The 17,500-nt window shown below is 45.0% G+C and overlaps 2 protein-coding genes across 4 annotated transcripts in view; one reads left to right on the top strand and one right to left on the bottom strand.

Moving 5' to 3' along the window:
* The window catches only part of LOC126996428 (ankyrin repeat and KH domain-containing protein mask-1-like), a 48,442-nt gene extending 43,904 nt beyond the window's left edge, over positions 1 to 4,538 (bottom strand). Inside the window, exon 1 of the mRNA XM_050856850.1 lies at positions 2,967 to 4,538. Coding sequence (XP_050712807.1) covers positions 2,967 to 3,985 — 1,019 coding nt within the window. The 5' untranslated portion in view covers positions 3,986 to 4,538. The remainder of the gene's footprint in view (positions 1 to 2,966) is intronic.
* The window catches only part of LOC126996427 (trichohyalin-like), a 178,039-nt gene that overhangs the window by 74,327 nt on the left and 86,212 nt on the right, over positions 1 to 17,500 (top strand). The window lies entirely within an intron of this gene.

Genomic DNA, 17,500 nt, shown 5'->3' with positions numbered 1-17,500 from the left:
AAGTCAAAGAAGAAAAGGATGTTAGAATAAAGACGGGGAAGACGAGGGTTGAAATTTGTGATACTTCGATAAAAGACTGCAAGGAAGGAAAGGATGTAAGGATGAAAACAAGGTAGATGGTAGATGAGGAGAAAAAATAGCGATACCTGGACGGCGCCATATGACCCTGGTGAACGTCCCAATATTCACCGTGATACCTGGATATAAAAAAAAAAAACGCAAGGAAGAGAATGAAAACAAAACAAAAAACAAGGAGAAAAGAAATAGAAGAGAGACTAGTGCTATGTAGAAATATGCGAGGAAAGAATTATTACAAGGAAAACAAGGAAGCATAGGGAAAAAAAAAACTGTTGATGTGTTCGTGTTTTGAAGTTTGGCTAACAGCTGCAAGGGCCGTCAGCACTAAGATGATAAATGGTACATGCATAATTAGTTAGATAAATAAATTAATTAATAAATGAGAAGAATATGCATCAGTAGGCGCTCATGAATAAAACATTATGGCTATTATTGCTCTCTCTCTCTCTCTCTCTCTCTCTCTCTCTCTCTCTCTCTCTCTCTCTCTCTCTCTCTCTCTCTCTCTCTCTCCATGGGTGCCTGTACTTTTATCTCCAGAGGCAACAAGTCCTTAGTCTGCACCGAGAGAGAGAGAGAGAGAGAGAGAGAGAGAGAGAGAGAGAGAGAGAGAGAGAGAGAGAGAGAGAGAGAGAGAGAGAGAGAGAGAGAGAGAGAGAGAGAGACGCAACAGGTCCTGAGGTGGAAGAAAATTATTAAAACACAAACAAACAAAGGGAGAAAGAGAAGAAGGGAGAGAAGAGAAAGAAGGAACATAAGTGGGAGAGAATGAAGAGGAGGAGGAGGAGGAGGAGGAGGAGGACCACGAGTATAAAGATAACGAGGAAGAGGAGGAAGAGGAGAAAGAAGAGGAAGAGGAGGACAACAACAACAACAACAACAACAACAACAACAACAACAACAGCAGAGGGAAAACAAGAAAAAAGGAAAACTTACGCGACAGCAAAAAAAAAAAAAAAAAAACGCAGTAACTGTAAATATAATAATAAAAACAACAAAATATTAGGGTCATTTTTTTCACTAACATGGACATTATATCTTTTCTTTATTGCTTTTCCCTTCGTCGCAGCCCGTCTCCAAAATATTGTTCCCCTCTCTCTATATATTATACCTCCTCCTCCTCCTCCTCCTTCTCCTCCTTTTCCTCCTCCTCCTCCTCTTCATGCACTCAAATGGCGATAAAGGGAGATAGGGAGGAGGCGGTAGAGTTTCATTGTGCAGAGAGAGAGAGAGAGAGAGAGAGAGAGAGAGAGAGAGAGAGAGAGAGAGAGACGATATACGGAAAGACCGTCTAATTTATTGAGGGGTCTCGTGATAGTGAAGAGAGATACAAAAGTTCGCATAGAAAACGGAACTGCCATAAGATAAGAGGGGGAACTGAACCTATAGGAGGAAACTTATGAGGAGAGAAAAATTTGGTGAGTGAGGAAATTGAGGGTTGGGAATGATGGGTCGGAGGGTAGGTAAGGGTAGGATAAGGTACGCGTTGCCCCTGTGTGTCAGTTCCGTGTCTTTGCCTTGTAAGTACGAAGTGAGGGTCGTCCGTAATACAAGCGAGTGACGTTAGTAGAAAGAAGAGGAAATAAAAAAAAAGTAAATAAAATGGAAAAAAAGATAAGCAGATAATTTAATAGATGAAAAAAAGGGAAGTGGCATATTTTTAAGGGACTGACATTTATATGCACAAAAATATCACAGTTGTTTGATGTATTATTTAAAGATGTTAGTGTGATTAAGACACAAAAAAAGTATATACGATGCGAAAAGTATATTAAAGAAGGGTAGAAGAAAAATATAAGCAGACGGTGAGAGAGAGAGAGAGAGAGAGAGAGAGAGAGAGAGAGAGAGAGAGAGAGAGACTCGAGGGGATTAATAACGACCATGGAGATAACTAAATTAAATAAGGAAGACAAGGAAGAGGAGGAGGAGGAGGAGGAGGAGGAGGAGTAACTAAGCACCAAGATCTGGTCCGTCAATATAAGTCAGTTTGAGGGGAAATTGAAGGACCGGAAGAGAGAGAGAGAGAGAGAGAGAGAGAGAGAGAGAGAGAGATATTACTCGTGTCATGCCCTTTTCATTCGTCTTTTCCTTTTCATCTTCTTCTTCTTCTTCTTCTTTTCTTTGCTGCTTCCATTACTACTACTACTACTACTACTACTACTACTACACTCTGGTCTGCTATTAACCGCTACTTTCGTCTATCTAATTCATCATCATTTTCATTTCTACTCTTTTCTTGCACCTTTTATCGTTTTTTTTTCTTCCTCCTCCTCCTCCTGTCTGAATGTGGTGAGGAGAATCGAAGTTATAAAAGTAAGATGGAAAAAAAGTCTCTCTCTCTCTCTCTCTCTCTCTCTCTCTCTCTCTCTCTCTCAGCTGGATTATCGCAAAGTTACATATCATGCAAACTATTATCATGTCATTCCTTCTTCCTCTTCCTCTCCTCCTCCTCCTCCTCCTCCTCCTCCTCCTCCTCTACTCGATCCACTCTTCTCCTAACTCGGGAAAACGTTCATTCTCGCGACGCACCTGACGAAGCAAGGAAGTTGAATGACAAGTTTATGTTTACTCCAAAACGCTTACAGCCCCTCCACCTCACCTAGTTCACCCCTCTCCCCCGTCCACACACACCTACACCCTTAACCACGTGCTTCCCCTCCCTCTCTCCACACAAGAAAAATCATTAGTGGGAAGCAGATGAGACAGAAACTAACTGATTGACGTTTTCTTTTTAGTAATTTACCCTCCGTGCATCATTTACGTGTTTGTGTGCAAGGAAACGACGAATGAGAGAGAGCTCTTCTTTCCCCTTGTCCCTGAAACGTCTTTGAAATTAAGTATATATGTTTTGTAAGTAAGTGCATCATGTCAGTAGTGTTGTGTCCACCTACCCGAGCATGGCGAGCCCAGCGATGGCGACGGTGACGAGCAGGATGCGTTGGTTTAGCATCACGTCATTTTTGATGTTCCTGACGGTGCTGCCAAGGTCGTCCAGGTCCTGCGACACCATGGAGGCAACTGTTTTCTTCTCCTTCGGCACCTCCACCACAGGCTGGATGCGCGGGGAGAGGCCTTCCACCTCCCGCGCTGAGGCCCTTGGCGTGTAGGACTCTGCCGTGGTGTAGAACTGCCCTTGGCGCGTTGGGGGCTGCAGCGCCGTCACCGCGGGGCTCGCTGCCACGGCCTCTTGCTTGGGTAGTGGCTCAATTATCTCCGCCTCGCTTTCCGTGGGCTCGACATGGGCTGCAGGCGTGTCTGAAGGTGGCGTGGGAGTCTGGACAACAGGGTAGGTGTTCTCAGGCTCAGGTTCAGGCTCAGACTCAGGCTGTGGCTCCCATTCGGGCTCTGGCTCTGGCTCCCATTCGGGCTCTGGCTCTGGCTCTGGCTCCTCGGTGGGATGCCTGTGTTTTACTTTTTGATTCTTCTTCAGTTTTCGATTCTTCCTGTTCTTCTTACGTTCAGATCTCTTTTTGTGTCCTGCCTCCTGATCCAGAGCTGCCTCCTCCTCCTCCTCGTCTACCGAACGCTCCTCCTCCCTCTTGATGGCGCTGTCCCCCTCAGGCTCCAGGAAGTAGCCGTTTCCAATGTTGTCCAGGATCAGCTGAGTGAGGCGACCCGGCTCGGCACAATTGAACTCCTTGCCGGTTTCAAGGTTACAGGTGCACAGGTCGTCACACCAGTACACGTTTTCTTCCAGCGTCCAGTTGAGTCTTCTCAGGCGTCTGGCATTCCGCGAACTGACATTTAGCAGAGAATAAATTTCGTCCTCCTGGAAACATTTCACCTCTCTGTTGGTCTCGGTCTCGCACATGCACATAGTGTTACACCACGAGAGCCTTCCCATCACTCCAGCCTCGACCAGGGCGCCCAGGGACCCGCAGGCCAGAACCAAGGCAATGACCCGCCACATTGTTGGGTGGTGCAGCACGCCAGGTGGTCACCGCAGAGAGTGTCAATGTGCCGGAACACCGCGGGGGAAGCAAGGATCACGGCCTTCAATGCTCACCACCCAGCCAGTGCCAGTCCGCCAGCGCACAGCGAGGGAGGCGGGCAGAGGGAGCGAGGGGGCGAGACTCGACCTGGGCACGAGTCTGGCACACAACTGACTGACTGGCACGCCGCGGCTACCCTCAGGCCATCCCGAGGGCTCTCTGTAAGCACCAACCCCTCCCTATACCCCTCCTCCTCCTCCTCCTCCTCCCCCCCTCCTCCTCCTCCTCCCTCGTGGAAGGTCACGGACGCACGTTCCGCTAGTCACCACACCCTCAGTCACGCACTCTAGGACAGACTCACCCAAACGGACTTAAACGAAATACTTACTTCTGTTTCCTTTTCGCGAGTTTATTCTCTCTTCCCTGTTATATATTTCTCGCGGCCTTGGTTTTAATTTCAGTGGTTACGTAAATGTCCGCTTCCTTCTGTCCGCCTTCCTTCCTTCCTTCTGGTTGTAAGTATGGAGTTTTGTGTCGTTTTTATCGTCTATGTTTCTTAGTCTTTTCCTTCGGGTTTCTGTTCTTTGTGTTGCTTCCTTTATTCCCCTCGAACTCCCGGTCAGTCGTCGTGGCTCAGACCTCCCTAATTGATCCTTCATTAGCCGGGCGTAATGGCTGCTGCCGCGGACGTGATGAGGGAACCGCGGGATAATCATACACGCGGAAATATAGAAAAGTGGCTTAATAATATAATCAAGGAGAAGAAGGGAGAAAAACTGCCTTGCTTGCCCTCCACTCCGTCGTGTTTGCCTGCATCGCTGTGGGTCATGTTTCGTTTTTCTATCTCTACATTACGCGTACATTTACTCATGACTTAGAAGTGAGGAGTAAAAAAAGGTGAAATGTACACTTCCTGAGGGCGAGCAGCAAGGAAAAGGGGATCGTGAAGTCTGGTCCGCCTGAAGCCTTCCGTGTTGAGGGTTTTAGACTGATGTTTGAGAAGGACGTGAAGGTTCATCAGCGTCATCATCAGTCATTACCACCATTGCTATAGTCATCCTTGTTGTAGAAGTAGTAGTAGTAGTAGTAGTAGTAGTAATCGTGGTAGTAGTGATAGTAGTACCAATAGTAGTAGTAGCAGCAGTAGTAGTAGTAACAGTAGTAGTAGTAGTTATCGTAGTAGTAGTAGTAGTATGTAGGAAGAAAAAGGAGAAGAAGGAGAAAAAGAAAAAGTGCAGGTAAGTATGCGCGTTAACTCTGAGCTCCAGCTGTCTTTCCCCCATACAAGTTTTATACAAAGTTCCAGGGATGAATCACGTGTATCCTACCTTCCTTCCCCCTCCCCCATCCAGGAAAAAAATAAACGTTGAAAAGAGCGGTCAGATTGCGTTTTGAAACTCGACCTTTTTTTTTATACCAGCAGAATGAAATGCAAAAAGTTATCTCATATTTCTTTTATTTTCTTTTTTATGGAGGACTGATTTTTCTCTATGCATGTTTTTTGCGATTTCAAGTTTTCAGTTTTATCTCTTCCCTCCAGTTTTTCAGCGAACCAAAAGACCAAGCTCCTCCACAGACATTCATTTTAACCCACGCTCTTTATATTCACACAGTTTTTTCACTTTTCTTCCCCTCTTTCCCCACATCCCTCGCTCTCATTCCTTCACATCGAGTAACCTTTCACCCCACCACCAAACACATCCCCGCCGGAGTGACCCTTTTTACCGACTCTCTCTCTCTCTCTCTCTCTCTCTCTCTCTCTCTCTCTCTCTCTCTTCACACTTTTTATCACCTTTTCTTCCTCTCTTTCCCTCTATCCCTCAGTTTTTTCCTTCCTTCCGAGCATCCTTAACCAGCTTCATACTGCTCTCCCTCCTCGCGTTCCTCCGTCCCTTAATTCCCTTCCTGCTCTTCCTTCCCTTCGCGAGCTCCCCTTCACTTACCTTTCCTCTTCAAAGTGTTCACCTTCCCTTTCTCTGCCTCAGTCTCCTCTTCATCTCAGTCTCCTCTTTATCTCAGTCTCACTCTTTCATTTACGTAATCCGAGAGAGAGAGAGAGAGAGAGAGAGAGAGAGAGAGAGAGAGAGAGAGAGAGAGAGAGAGAGAGAGAGAGAGAGAGAGAGAGTAATAGATCATGTAGATAAGTGGGTCTAGGGGGAGGTGTGAAGAGTGGCGAGGCGTTACAGAAGGGATGAAGAGGGGAAGAAACGCACGTGAGGGGAGCTGAAGGGAAGAAGAGGGCGTCGGTGGGGGGGGGAGGGGTGAGAGTGAAGGGGAGAGGAGAGGGCAGCGTTGTCAAATTATCGTACTCATCGCATTACATTTTCGTTGTTTCTGGCCAATAAATAATGCAAAAACAAACACACAAACATCGACAAATAGGAGTTTTAACGCTAACTTCAATTTTCTATCGATATTTGTGTAGGTACGAGAGTTTGATGCTTAAACGTAATAAAGACGAGGTGGTGAATACGATAATCTGGCAACGCTGGGAGAGGGTAGAGGGGGGGGATGGAGGGGAAGGAGGAGGCTTGGGGGGGGGGAGGGGTTGTGGGGGGAAAGGAGAAACGGGGGAGTGCAAGAGTATGTCGAGTTACCTAGATGAGTCACAGTGCTCCACATCACCGTCGCCATATTATCGTACGCATATCATTGTATTTTCCGGTTTCTGGCCCATAATTATTGCAAAAAAGAGCATCAATAATTACCGATTTTAACAGTAATTATAAATGCATATCGTTATCTTTGTGGGTGCGATAGGTTTTGGTCAGAAATCGGCAAAAGCAATACGCCAAGTACAAGAATCTGGTAACGTTGCTTCACATCCGTTCTTTCTCCCCTCTCAGGTCTCCGCACACAGGAGTACACAGGGGCCGTATGCTCAAAAAATTTCGTCACATAAGCCCACATATTTGACACGGTTTTCACAGGAGTTTTGATAATTTCCAAGGGTACTTTTATGGTCCTAGTGGTAGTTTGGCCCTTCTTCTGAATCGTGAGCCTAAAAAACACACATTTATTAGAACCCAATTGATGTTTTTGGGCTTTGGAAATAGTTGATGTGAGGGGTGTGGAAGCGTCTGAGAATTACCGACCCTGGAATGCATCTTGTTGACGGTACGTGGAAAAGTACTCGTCTGTGAACATGGTAGGTGGTGGCCTAAGATTACTGTCTGGAAAGGTCAATATAGAATGTTCGTCTTTGGCTTCGGGTTTCATATCGTGCAAGAAGATGAAGGCAGGGAGAGAGAGGGGAGGGAGAGGGAGGCATAGACAAACAGACAGACAGGAAGAGAAAAGAAAAAGAAAGCATTATCCGTGGTCAGCTATTGTGAAACTTGCAAATATCCCTTCAAGTCATGTTGGGTCAGTGGTGTGAGTCATGCAGCGTGAAAGCCGCGAACGTCCCCGCCGGTCAGCCATTGTGAAACGTTCAAGTCATTTCTGAGTGTGAGCCGCCTTGTTGGGGCGCCACAATGGACCACTTATGAGACCCGGCCCGGATCGAGGTTTCATAATGATGGTCCCACACTCACGCCTTGGGAGGAGGAGAATCGCCCTCTTTTACCTCCTCCTGACCCTCTCCCTCTCCTCCTCCTTCCCCTTCCCCTCTTCCTTCTCCTCCTCCCGGAAACCACGTTGATCTGAGTCCAATAAATCGTCTCTCATTGCCGGCAGCTGAAGGAGGTTGTCGGTGAGGGACTTAGGTGTGTTGATGGGGGGGAAGGGGGAGGGAAGGGAAGGAGATGGTGGTGGTGGGCGAGGGATGAGGGAAAGGAGGGATAAGCGGGTGTTGTTTAAGGGAGAGGAAAGGGAGGGAAGCAGAGGGGGTAGTGGTGGAGGGAGGTAGGAAGTGCATTGGGGTTCTCACTTTGTGCTTGAGGAAGGAGAGAGGAAGGGAGGCCAGAGGAGCACCTTACGTGAATCTGAATGGTAATAGTCTGTGTTCTTAAATGCAGCGGCACCTCATTTTGCTTGTGTGAAATGCCTCTCGTAGAAGTTGGTCGGATTTTCAAGGACTCTTTTACGATCCTAGTAGTACTTTTACACGACTTATGCTTCACCAACGGAAAAATCACCAATGGAAATCCGGTTCACCTTCTACTTGGCCTTGGGAAATGCCTCTCGTAGAAGCTGGTGGGATTTTCAAGGACTGTTTTCCGATCCTAGTAGTACTTTTACACGACTTTTGCTTCACCAACGGAAAAATCACCCATGGAAATCCGGTTCGCCTTCTCCTTGGCCTTGGGAAATGCCTCTCGTAGAAGTTGGTGGGATTTTCAAGGACTGTTTTACGATCCTAGTAGTACTTTTTCACGACTTATGCGCCACCAAAGAAAAATTCACCCATGGAAATCCGTTTCGCCTTCTCCTTGGCCTTGGGAAATGCCTCTCGTAAAAGTTGATGGGATTTTCATGGACTGTTTTACGATCCTAGTAGTACTTTTATACGGCTTGTGCGCCACCAAAGAAAAATTCACCCATGGAAATCCGGTACGCCTTCTCCTTGGTCTTGGGAAATGCTTGTAAAGGGAGCTCGATACGTGTAAGGATAAGGACCAGTAAGTTAACCGAGTGTTTCCTGCTGCAGCCCTTTCATGCGTTTACCCCAGGCGGGCGTTGTGAGAGGCCGTTCCGAGGAAAAGGAGTGTCGTTACCCTTCATTACAGTAGCGCCTGGCCACTCCTCGGAGCTCATAAGGATCAAATGTGTTACTTCCTGAGGAGCAATAATTAGGTTTACCCAGAGCGGGATTGCCTTGAATCTCGGTATGAATGAAACGCGAGCACACACACACACACACGCACACGCACACACACACACACACACACACACACACACACACACACACACACACACACACACACACACACACACACACACACTACCAGAAGGCGAATAAACTTGGAGCACTGGAAGAGTTTAGAGAGAGAGAGAGAGGGGGAGGAAGACGCCTTTGAGAGGACAAACTGTAGGTGAGTGCTTGCCTCCCTGACACCTACCTGGAGCGGAAATAGGAAATAGAGAAGTAAATAAATTGCAAAGGGAAAGAGAAAGGAAAAAGTAATATTGCCAAACGGAAAATGAAAATGACATAAGAAACAAGAATATACAATTAGAAAGTAAGAAAGTAAGGAAACTACCAAGGAGAAGACAATGGAGGTAAGTAGTATTAAACAGGAAATAAACATGATATCGAAAAAAAAAACTATATTAATTAAAGCATCACCACCAGAGAGAGAAAAAAATAAATCACGGTGGAACGGAGAGAACGTGTCCAGAAAAAGGTGGAGGGCTCGTAAAAGGGATTCACTTTTTCGAGTTTCCGGGCCGAGAGATGCTGGAGGCCGAACTGTGAAAGCCAACAAATCCCTGGAGGCGCGGAGAGGTGTGGAGACTTCGGCGCCCAAACACAAACATTTAGCAAAGGCTTTCATGGGAGTTTTGGGCATTTCCGGGGGTAGTTTGGTGACCCTTCTTGTAGTCTGACCACTCTTCTGTACCATGAACCCCCCCAAAAACACTCTTAACAACTGATTTCCATTTCGAGCTTGGTGACCCTTCTTGTACTCTGACCATTCTTCTGTACCATGAGCCGCAAAAAACACTCTTAAGAACTCAACTGATCTCCTTATCGGGCTATGGAAACTAATGCTGTGGGAAACGGAAGCATCTGAGAATATAGGAGTCAATAGCATCGGTGCGGGACGGGGCGGGATTGAGGAGAGAGGGACAAGAGATCACTGGAAGGCAAAGTGTATGTAGGTGTAGAGAGAGCAATAGAGCGAAAGGGGAGATTAACAGGATGTGAAGGGACGCGGATTAATAGACGGGATAAGGGATCACTGAAGGGCCTGAGTGATGTAGAGAGAGAAGGGTGAGAGGAACGTAGATTATTAGACAGAACAGGGAAGCACAGAAAGGGCTGAATGTTAACAGAGAGACGGGTTGGAACATTAATTGGATTGATAGAAGAGATAAAGAAGCATTGCAGAAACAGAATAACATCAAAGAGAGAAGGATGAGAGACATATAGACTGTTAAGAGCAATAAAGGAGAATTAACGGAGCTTAAAATTGGCAGTGAGATAATAGGAAAGAAATAGCAGGATGAGAAGAAGCATAGATTAGTGGAATGGTTTAATATTTGGACCTTGGGGTTTGATTGGGGAGACTAAAGAGTGATAAAAAACATGATCGGGTAGGCTGTTATATGGAGCAAGGACACAGTGGAAGAGGGTGGAGCAGTGTGGAGCAGCATGGGACAGTGTGAAACGAGGTGGAAGAAGGAGATTTCAAGGTGGAACAAGGTGGAGAAGAACAGGGTAGAAACGGGGTATATGGCAGGGTGGAACAGGTCAGAAGGAAGGGTGTGGGTTAAAGAAGGGTGAGTGAAGAGTGGAATAGAGTGGATCAGGGTGCAGCAGAGGGGTGGAGGGGGGGGTCTTTGCAATACGTGACTTGGTGCAGCTACATACCGGATCATTAACTTTATTTTTTTAATCTTTCTTTTCCTCCTCCTCTCATAATGTACCCTTCTTCCTGTTTTTTACTCTCTTCCTCCTCCTCCTCCTCCTCTTCCTCCTCTTTCTTCTTCCCCTTTCCTCTTTTTCTCTGCTTTTCCTTCTCTTCCTCTTCCTTTGGGTTTTATTTTCTCTCTCCATCATTTGTCTCTATTCTTTTGTTTTTCCTTCTCCTCCTCCTCCTCCTTCTTCTTCTCCTTTCCTCTTTTTCTCTTCTTCTCCTTCATTTCCTCTTGTTTTCGATTTTATTTTCTCTCTCCATCATTTGTCTCTGTTCTTTTGTTTTTCTTTCTCCTCCTTTCTCTCTCCATTTCCTCCTCGTTCTCCTCCTCCGCCTCCTCCTCCTTCTCTTCCTCTTCCTTTTCACTTCATTTCCGCCAACTTTCCGCCGTTTGTGAGTTCTTTAGTCCGTCTGCCCCTCCTCCTTCCTTCCTCCCTCCTCCTTCCTTCCTCCTCCTCCTTGAACTTTCCTCTTTCCTTATCTAAACATTCTCCCTCTCCTTCACCCCTGCTGTCTTCCTCTCTCACGCCTCGTCACGTCAAAATCATCGTCCATCGTTTCTTCCTCCATTCGTTCGTCTGAGGCTTTTTTCTTATTTTTTTCTTTGTCATCTCGTTTCTGTTGATCTTGTATTCTCGTCCTTGCCTTTCATTTGTCTTCCTCCTCGCCGTCAGCCTCGATTTCTTCTTTGTCATCGTTTTCTTCTTCTTCGTCGTCGTCTTCGTGCCAGTGAATGAGTGCGTGGATCGTCGACTTAGGAGTTCTTTGTTATTTTTTCTCTCGCCCTGTATACTGACCTGCCTGTTCCTCGTTTATATTTGCTTGTCTGTCTGTCTACGTCTCTGTTTGTGGGCCTGTTTCCCCTGTCTTTTCTCCGTAAACTAACTAGGCTGCCAGCTTTGTGTGGTTCTGTGTCTCTCTGTTTGTGTGTGTTTCTGTCTACATCTGTTTGTGGCGCTGTTCCTGTGTGTTCTGTCTGTAAACTAACTATTCTGTCAGCTGTGTGGTTCTGTCTGTTCCTATCTGTCTATCTGTCTCCTTTTTATCCAATCCTTTCTCTCCATCTAGCTGCTCTTTTTTCATGCTATCCCCTTTTCCCTCTCTACTCCTTCCCTCATTTTTCCTTCTCCTGTTCTTTCTCTTGGTCTCGTTTCCTTCATTTCTTGCCTTATTCCTTCATTCTTCACACTCTTTATTCCTACCGTCTATTCTCGCCTTCGTGTTCTCTCCTTCCTGTCCGTCTGTGCGTCTGTCTATGTGTCTGTCTTCACTCTCTATTCCTACCGTCTCTTCTCCCTTTCGTGTTCCCTCCCTCCTGTCTGTCTGTCCGTCTGTGCGCCTGTATGAAATAAAATATGCACCCGGAGTTCAGAAAACAACCCAAACAACTGTCGGGCTGGAAACGGCTCCGAAAGGTTTTCCATATCTGGTTTCGTTATTGTTTTTTCCGGGGCCAGAACTGCGCAACTTTTTACATTTATGCGCCGGATTTATGCTTGATTTGTATTTGATCGCTCGTGGGGTTTTTTTTTATCCCTTTTTTGTGGTTTGATATGATACATTTCACTCGCTGGTGGTGGTGGTGGTGGACGCATGCACGCAACGGCTTATATCGAAAAGTACGCGGCGTATTTTATATATTTTTTTTATTTCATTTCATTTCCGTGTGTTGGCTGGTCGGAATACTTTTGTTCAATTGTTTCTCTCTTTTTGGCTTTCTCTTTTTCTTTCTTTTTCTCTCTTTCCGTCTATCTTTATATGTATATCTATCTTTCAGTCTGTCTTTCTCCCTGTCTACGTATGTATGTATGTATGTATGTATGTATGTATGAATGTATGTGTGTATCTTTCTTTTTCTATCTTTTTTCTTTCTTTTTTCCTTCTTTCTTTCTCTTTCTCACAACTCTTCTTTCTTTTCCTTTTAATTTACTCCTTTTACTCTTCCTCCTTCATCATCCCCTCCTCCTCCTCCTCCTCCTCCTCCTCCACTTCCTTCCCTCACTCTTCTAATTGGACAGCTCAATCTCCTCCGCTGCTAATCAGTCCCAAGGTTGAGGTAAATGAACGCTGTTATTTACCGTAATCGCCTTAGGGTTGATCTTATTCTACTTAATTACCTACCAATTATCCACCGGCCGAGGGGAGACAAGGGGAGGAGAGAAGAGAGAGGAAGGGAGGAAGAAAGGGAGGAAGGGAGAGGAAACAAGAATGAAAGGAGGAGTATGTGGGAGATATACAGAGTGAGAGGGAGAAAGGGAGGAGGAAAGGAGAATACATGGAAGAAAGGAGAGGGAGAATAGAGAGAATGGGAGAGAGGAAGAGAGGAAAGGAGAAAAGGAAACATTGAAGAATAGAGAGTAAGTGTGTGAGAGAGAGAGACAGAAGGTGGGAGGGAGGAAGGGAGGAAAGGATAAGGAAGGGAAACGCAGAAGAATGGAGAATGAGTATGACAGAGGAACAGGGAAAGAGGAAAGGAAGGCAGAGGAAAAGGAAACAAAAGAATGGGAGAGTGAGTGTGAGAGGTAGAGGCTGAATAAGAGTGATGAAGGAGAGTGAGAGGAAGGATAGTGTGAGAACGTAAAGAAAACGAGGGATGAAGAAAGAGGGAAGAGAGAAAACATGAGGTAGCGAGCAGGGAAAGAGATGGAGGGGAGTGGGAGAAAGGACAAGAGAATAACAGAAATAACAGGGGTAGAAAAAAGAGTGTTCAGAAAAGATAAAAAATAGCGCAAAGAAAGGATGAAGAAAGAGAGGACGAGAGAGAACTGGAGAGAAGAGAGAAACAGCGAGGAGAGAAAATGTAAGAAGAGGAAGAGAGAGAGAGAGATGGAAAGAGAGAAAGAAGAGAGAGAGAAGCGAGGGAAGAGCGGAGATGGAGGAGAAGAAATGTGAGAGAGAGAGAGAGAGAGAGAGAGAGAGAGAGAGAGAGAGAGAGCGAGAGCGAGAGAGAGAGAGAGAAGGCATTATGTACGTATTTCAAAGCTTAACTTTTTTTTCTATATCGGAAACAGTTAAAGGACAAAAATCAGAGAGGAAGAACGTTACCGATATTGAGAGAGATGTTGGTATTGAAAAGGATAATGGTACTGAGTAAGATATTGGTATTGAAAAAAAGATATTAGTATTGAGAAAGCTATTGTGTTGCTTACGGATGATTAGGTTAGGTTAGGTTAGGTTAGGTTAGGTTAGGTTCATGCCGTGCCTGACTATAGTTCTGAGAAAGATGTTGTTGACGGTAGATTAGGTTAGGTTAGGTTAGGTTAGGTTAGGTTAGAGTAGGTTCATGCCGTGCCTGACTATAGTTCTGAGAAAGATGTTGTTGACGGTAGATTAGGTTAGGTTAGGTTAGGTTAGGTTAGAGTAGGTTCATGCCGTGCCTGACTATAGTTCTGAGAAAGATATTGGTATTAAAAAGATATTGATATTGACAAAGCTAATGTGTTGTGTGAATGCGATTGTTGTGTTGTTGACGTTAGGTTAGGTTAGGTTAGGTTAGGCTAGGCTCATGCCATATTTGACTATAGGAGAAAAATATTGGTATCGAAAAACATATTGGTAGGGAAAAAGCTATTGTGTTGTGTGAATGCGATTGTTGTGTTGCTTACGATAGGTTAGGTTAGGCTAGGCTCATGCCATATTTGACTATAGGAGAAAAATATTGGTATCGAAAAACATATTGGTAGGGAAAAAGCTATTGTGTTGTGTGAATGCGATTGTTGTGTTGCTTACGATAGGTTAGGTTAGGTTAGGTTAGGCTAGGCTCATGCCATATTTGACTATAGGAGAAAAATATTGGTATCGAAAAACATATTGGTAGGGAAAAAGCTTATGTGTTGTGTGAATACGATTGTTGTGTTGCTTACGATAGGTTAGGTTAGGTTAGGTTAAGTTAGGCTCATGCCATATTTGACTATAGGAGAAAAATATTGGTATCGAAAAATATATTGGTAGGGAAAAAGCTATTGTGTTGTGTGAATACGATAGTGGTGTTGCTTACGATAGGTTAGGTTAGGTTAAGTTAGGTTAGGTTAGGTTCACGCCTTGTCTTAATTATAGAAGAAAGACATTGGTATTGAAAAAGATATTGCTACTGAAAAAAAAAATTGGTATTGAGAGAGCTATCGTGTAGTGTGAATACGATTGTAGTGTTGCTTACGATAGATTAAGTTAGATTAGGTTAGGTTAGGTTAAGTTAGGTGAGGGTCCGAGTCTTGGATTAATGCGGTAGGCTCCTTTATTACACCTTAGATTAATTACGTCGTTTGTCTCCCTTAGCGTTAATGACTGTGTTTATTAGGGTGCGTCGAGGCTTAAATTTTAGTGTACATGTATAAGTCGTGTCGAGCTTAATTGGTTGATCCTCCGGCCAGCTCTTTATCTCCCTCAGACAGACATTAAACCTCCCTACGCCTTGCCTTATCTTTAATCCTCCTCCCTCCCTTTCCCTTCCCTTCCTTATGTCTGCTTCTCCTCCTGTGATCTTCCTTCCTTCTTCTCTTCCTCTTCTCTTTTATCTTATCAGTCCTTCCTCCCTTACTCCGGTCTTCGATTGTAAAAGATGAGAGTGTTGTGAGTGTTGGTGATAAGTTTTATTTTCTTATCTCAGTTTCTCTCTCTCTCTCTCTCTCTCTCTCTCTCTCTCTCTCTCTCTCTCTCTCTCTCTCTCGTTTTTTCTCTCTTTCTCTCTTTCTCTTCATTCTACGTGATGGCAGACAGACTCGTTGGCAGCCACACCACCTCCGTGTTAACCACCTCATGCTTCGGCTTAAGATCTTCCCCCCTTCCTCCCTCACCGTCTCCCCTCCTGATCCTTTCTTCCCCTTCCCTCCTCTCCCCCGCTGTCCCCTTCCTTCCCCTCCTGTTCCTGCTTTCCGCTCCTCTCCCCTCCTGTCCCCTTCCTTCCCCTCCTGTTCCTGCTCTCCGCTCCTCTTCCCTCCTTCCTCGTCTGGTCAAAAGTTGCTTCTCATCTCTTCGTGTTCTTTCTTCCTTTCCTTCTTGCTTCTCTTCTCTGTCTCCGCTTCTTGCTTCCTGTTTCTAATTTTTCGCGTCTTCTGCCTCCTTGTCTCCCCTCTCCCTCCTTCCAATGTTTCTTCTTCCTTCATACTTTTTTGTTCCTATATTTTCTTTTCTATTCCTTATGTTTTCATCTCTACTCTTTCCTCTATTCTTCCTCCTCTTATTTTCTCGTGGCTCCTTCTTTTTCTCTCACTCCTTCTCCCCACCATCTCTCCTCCCCCTTCTCTCCCTTCCTTCCTACTTCCCTACCTTCCCTTCCTCCTCTACTCGTCCTTCCTATTCCCCTCTCTTCTCTTTCCTTTAACCTCCCTCCTTTTCCTCTCCTTTTGGTTTCAGTTTCCTTTATTTCCACTTCTGTTCCTTCTTTCTCTTGTCTCCTTCCTTTCTGTTCTCTCCTTCCTACATCCCTATCTTCTCATCTCCCTCTACTTTTCCCTCCTTCTCTGCTTTTTCCTTTATCCTTCCTTCATGTTTTCCCTTGGTCTCTGTTTCCTTTACCTCCTATTCTATTCCTTCTTTTTCTTGTCTCCTTCCTTTCTGTTCCCTCCTTCCTACTTCCCTACCGTCTAATCTCCCTCTTCTCGTCCTTCCTTCCTTCCTTCCTTCCCTTCCCCAGACACACTCCCGCGAGACATCCAAATACCGCGCCTCAGCTTACGTCACGTCGAAGGAGAAACAAAAGTAAATTATATGCAAAACCTTCATCTTTGTCTCCTAAGCGGCTTAATAGGATTCGAAGGTATTTGTCTCCTCAACTTAATGAAAATGAATGGTTTAATAAAAGAGGGATTATGTATTTAGAAGACCGGTGCCATTCTTAATTAATGATAATGTCTCTGGGCTTATTTATAACTCGAAGCATTAGTCTGTTATTTTTTGTGAGTGTCTAGGAATATTTTACGTAACCTTTAGTGAAAATTATAATCGGTGAGACACTTTTTAATTGTCTTTTCATTTAATGCACCTTGCCTCTACTTTTTTTTTAATGTTTAGGAGCTTTTAAAACATATATGCGTGACACTTTGTGGAAACTCAATATTTTTCCCTTGGATTAGCATTATCATGTCTTGTGTGGGGACGTCGGAGTGGGGAAGAGGGTGGGGGAGTGGGTGGGTGGGGGTTGGGGGGTTGGGGGGGTTGGGGGGGGGTCGGCCATGGAGCGGAGCGACTTGGAAATGATCTTCTTAGTTGATGATACTCCTTTCTTACGAGTTTTCTTACTCCCGTTATACTCTACGTAGCCAGCGCGAGGGAGGAAAGCTTTTTACTTGTTTTTCTTACCCTAAACAGAAAGAAAATATATAAAAACTGTATTAGCTTATCTTGTGTATATGAAAAAACTCTAAATGTATGAAGAAAAGGGATGTATGATAAGGTATGCATGTATGTAAGTATGATAAGGTATGTATGTAAGATAAGGGATGTATGGGATGAAAAAAATCTTAATGTATGAAGAAAAAGGGAAATACAATAAGCAGAGTTGTTGAATTAAATGCACGTTTCTTTGTCTTTTTCATTCCTGTGTTGGCGTGTTTCCTCTATCTTTTTTTTTATCTTAGCGGAAATAGGCCTAATTAAGACGATAAAAAATACACATCTAATTAATTCCCTCGCGGCCGAGTGAAAGGTTTAAGGGAGGCGGAAAAGAGAGAAAAAAAATCATGTAAAAAACAAGAAAGAAGCGAAAAACACGACTCTATTAGGCCGTTTTCCGTCCCGCCTCGTCCTTCCCCTCCTCACCCCCTTGTCATCGCGCCGCCGCCGCCGCCGCCACCACCACCACCGCCGCCGCCCTTGTCCACGCAGCTCACTTTTGATTAAGTTTGGATTCTGTTTTGTTTATGCGCTGCCTGGCGGGAGATTACCCAAACTTTTCCTTGTTTACGACACCCAAAGTTTGCAGAGACGAGCTGTGACGCTCTGGGAGACTATAAGAACCGCCCCTAACCCACC

This window comes from Eriocheir sinensis, chromosome 10 (genome assembly GCF_024679095.1).
Source record: "Eriocheir sinensis breed Jianghai 21 chromosome 10, ASM2467909v1, whole genome shotgun sequence".
In the NCBI taxonomy this organism is placed as follows: domain Eukaryota; kingdom Metazoa; phylum Arthropoda; class Malacostraca; order Decapoda; family Varunidae; genus Eriocheir; species Eriocheir sinensis.
The sequence above is the reverse complement of the archived record's forward strand: the minus strand, read 5'-3'. Positions and strand labels throughout refer to the sequence as shown.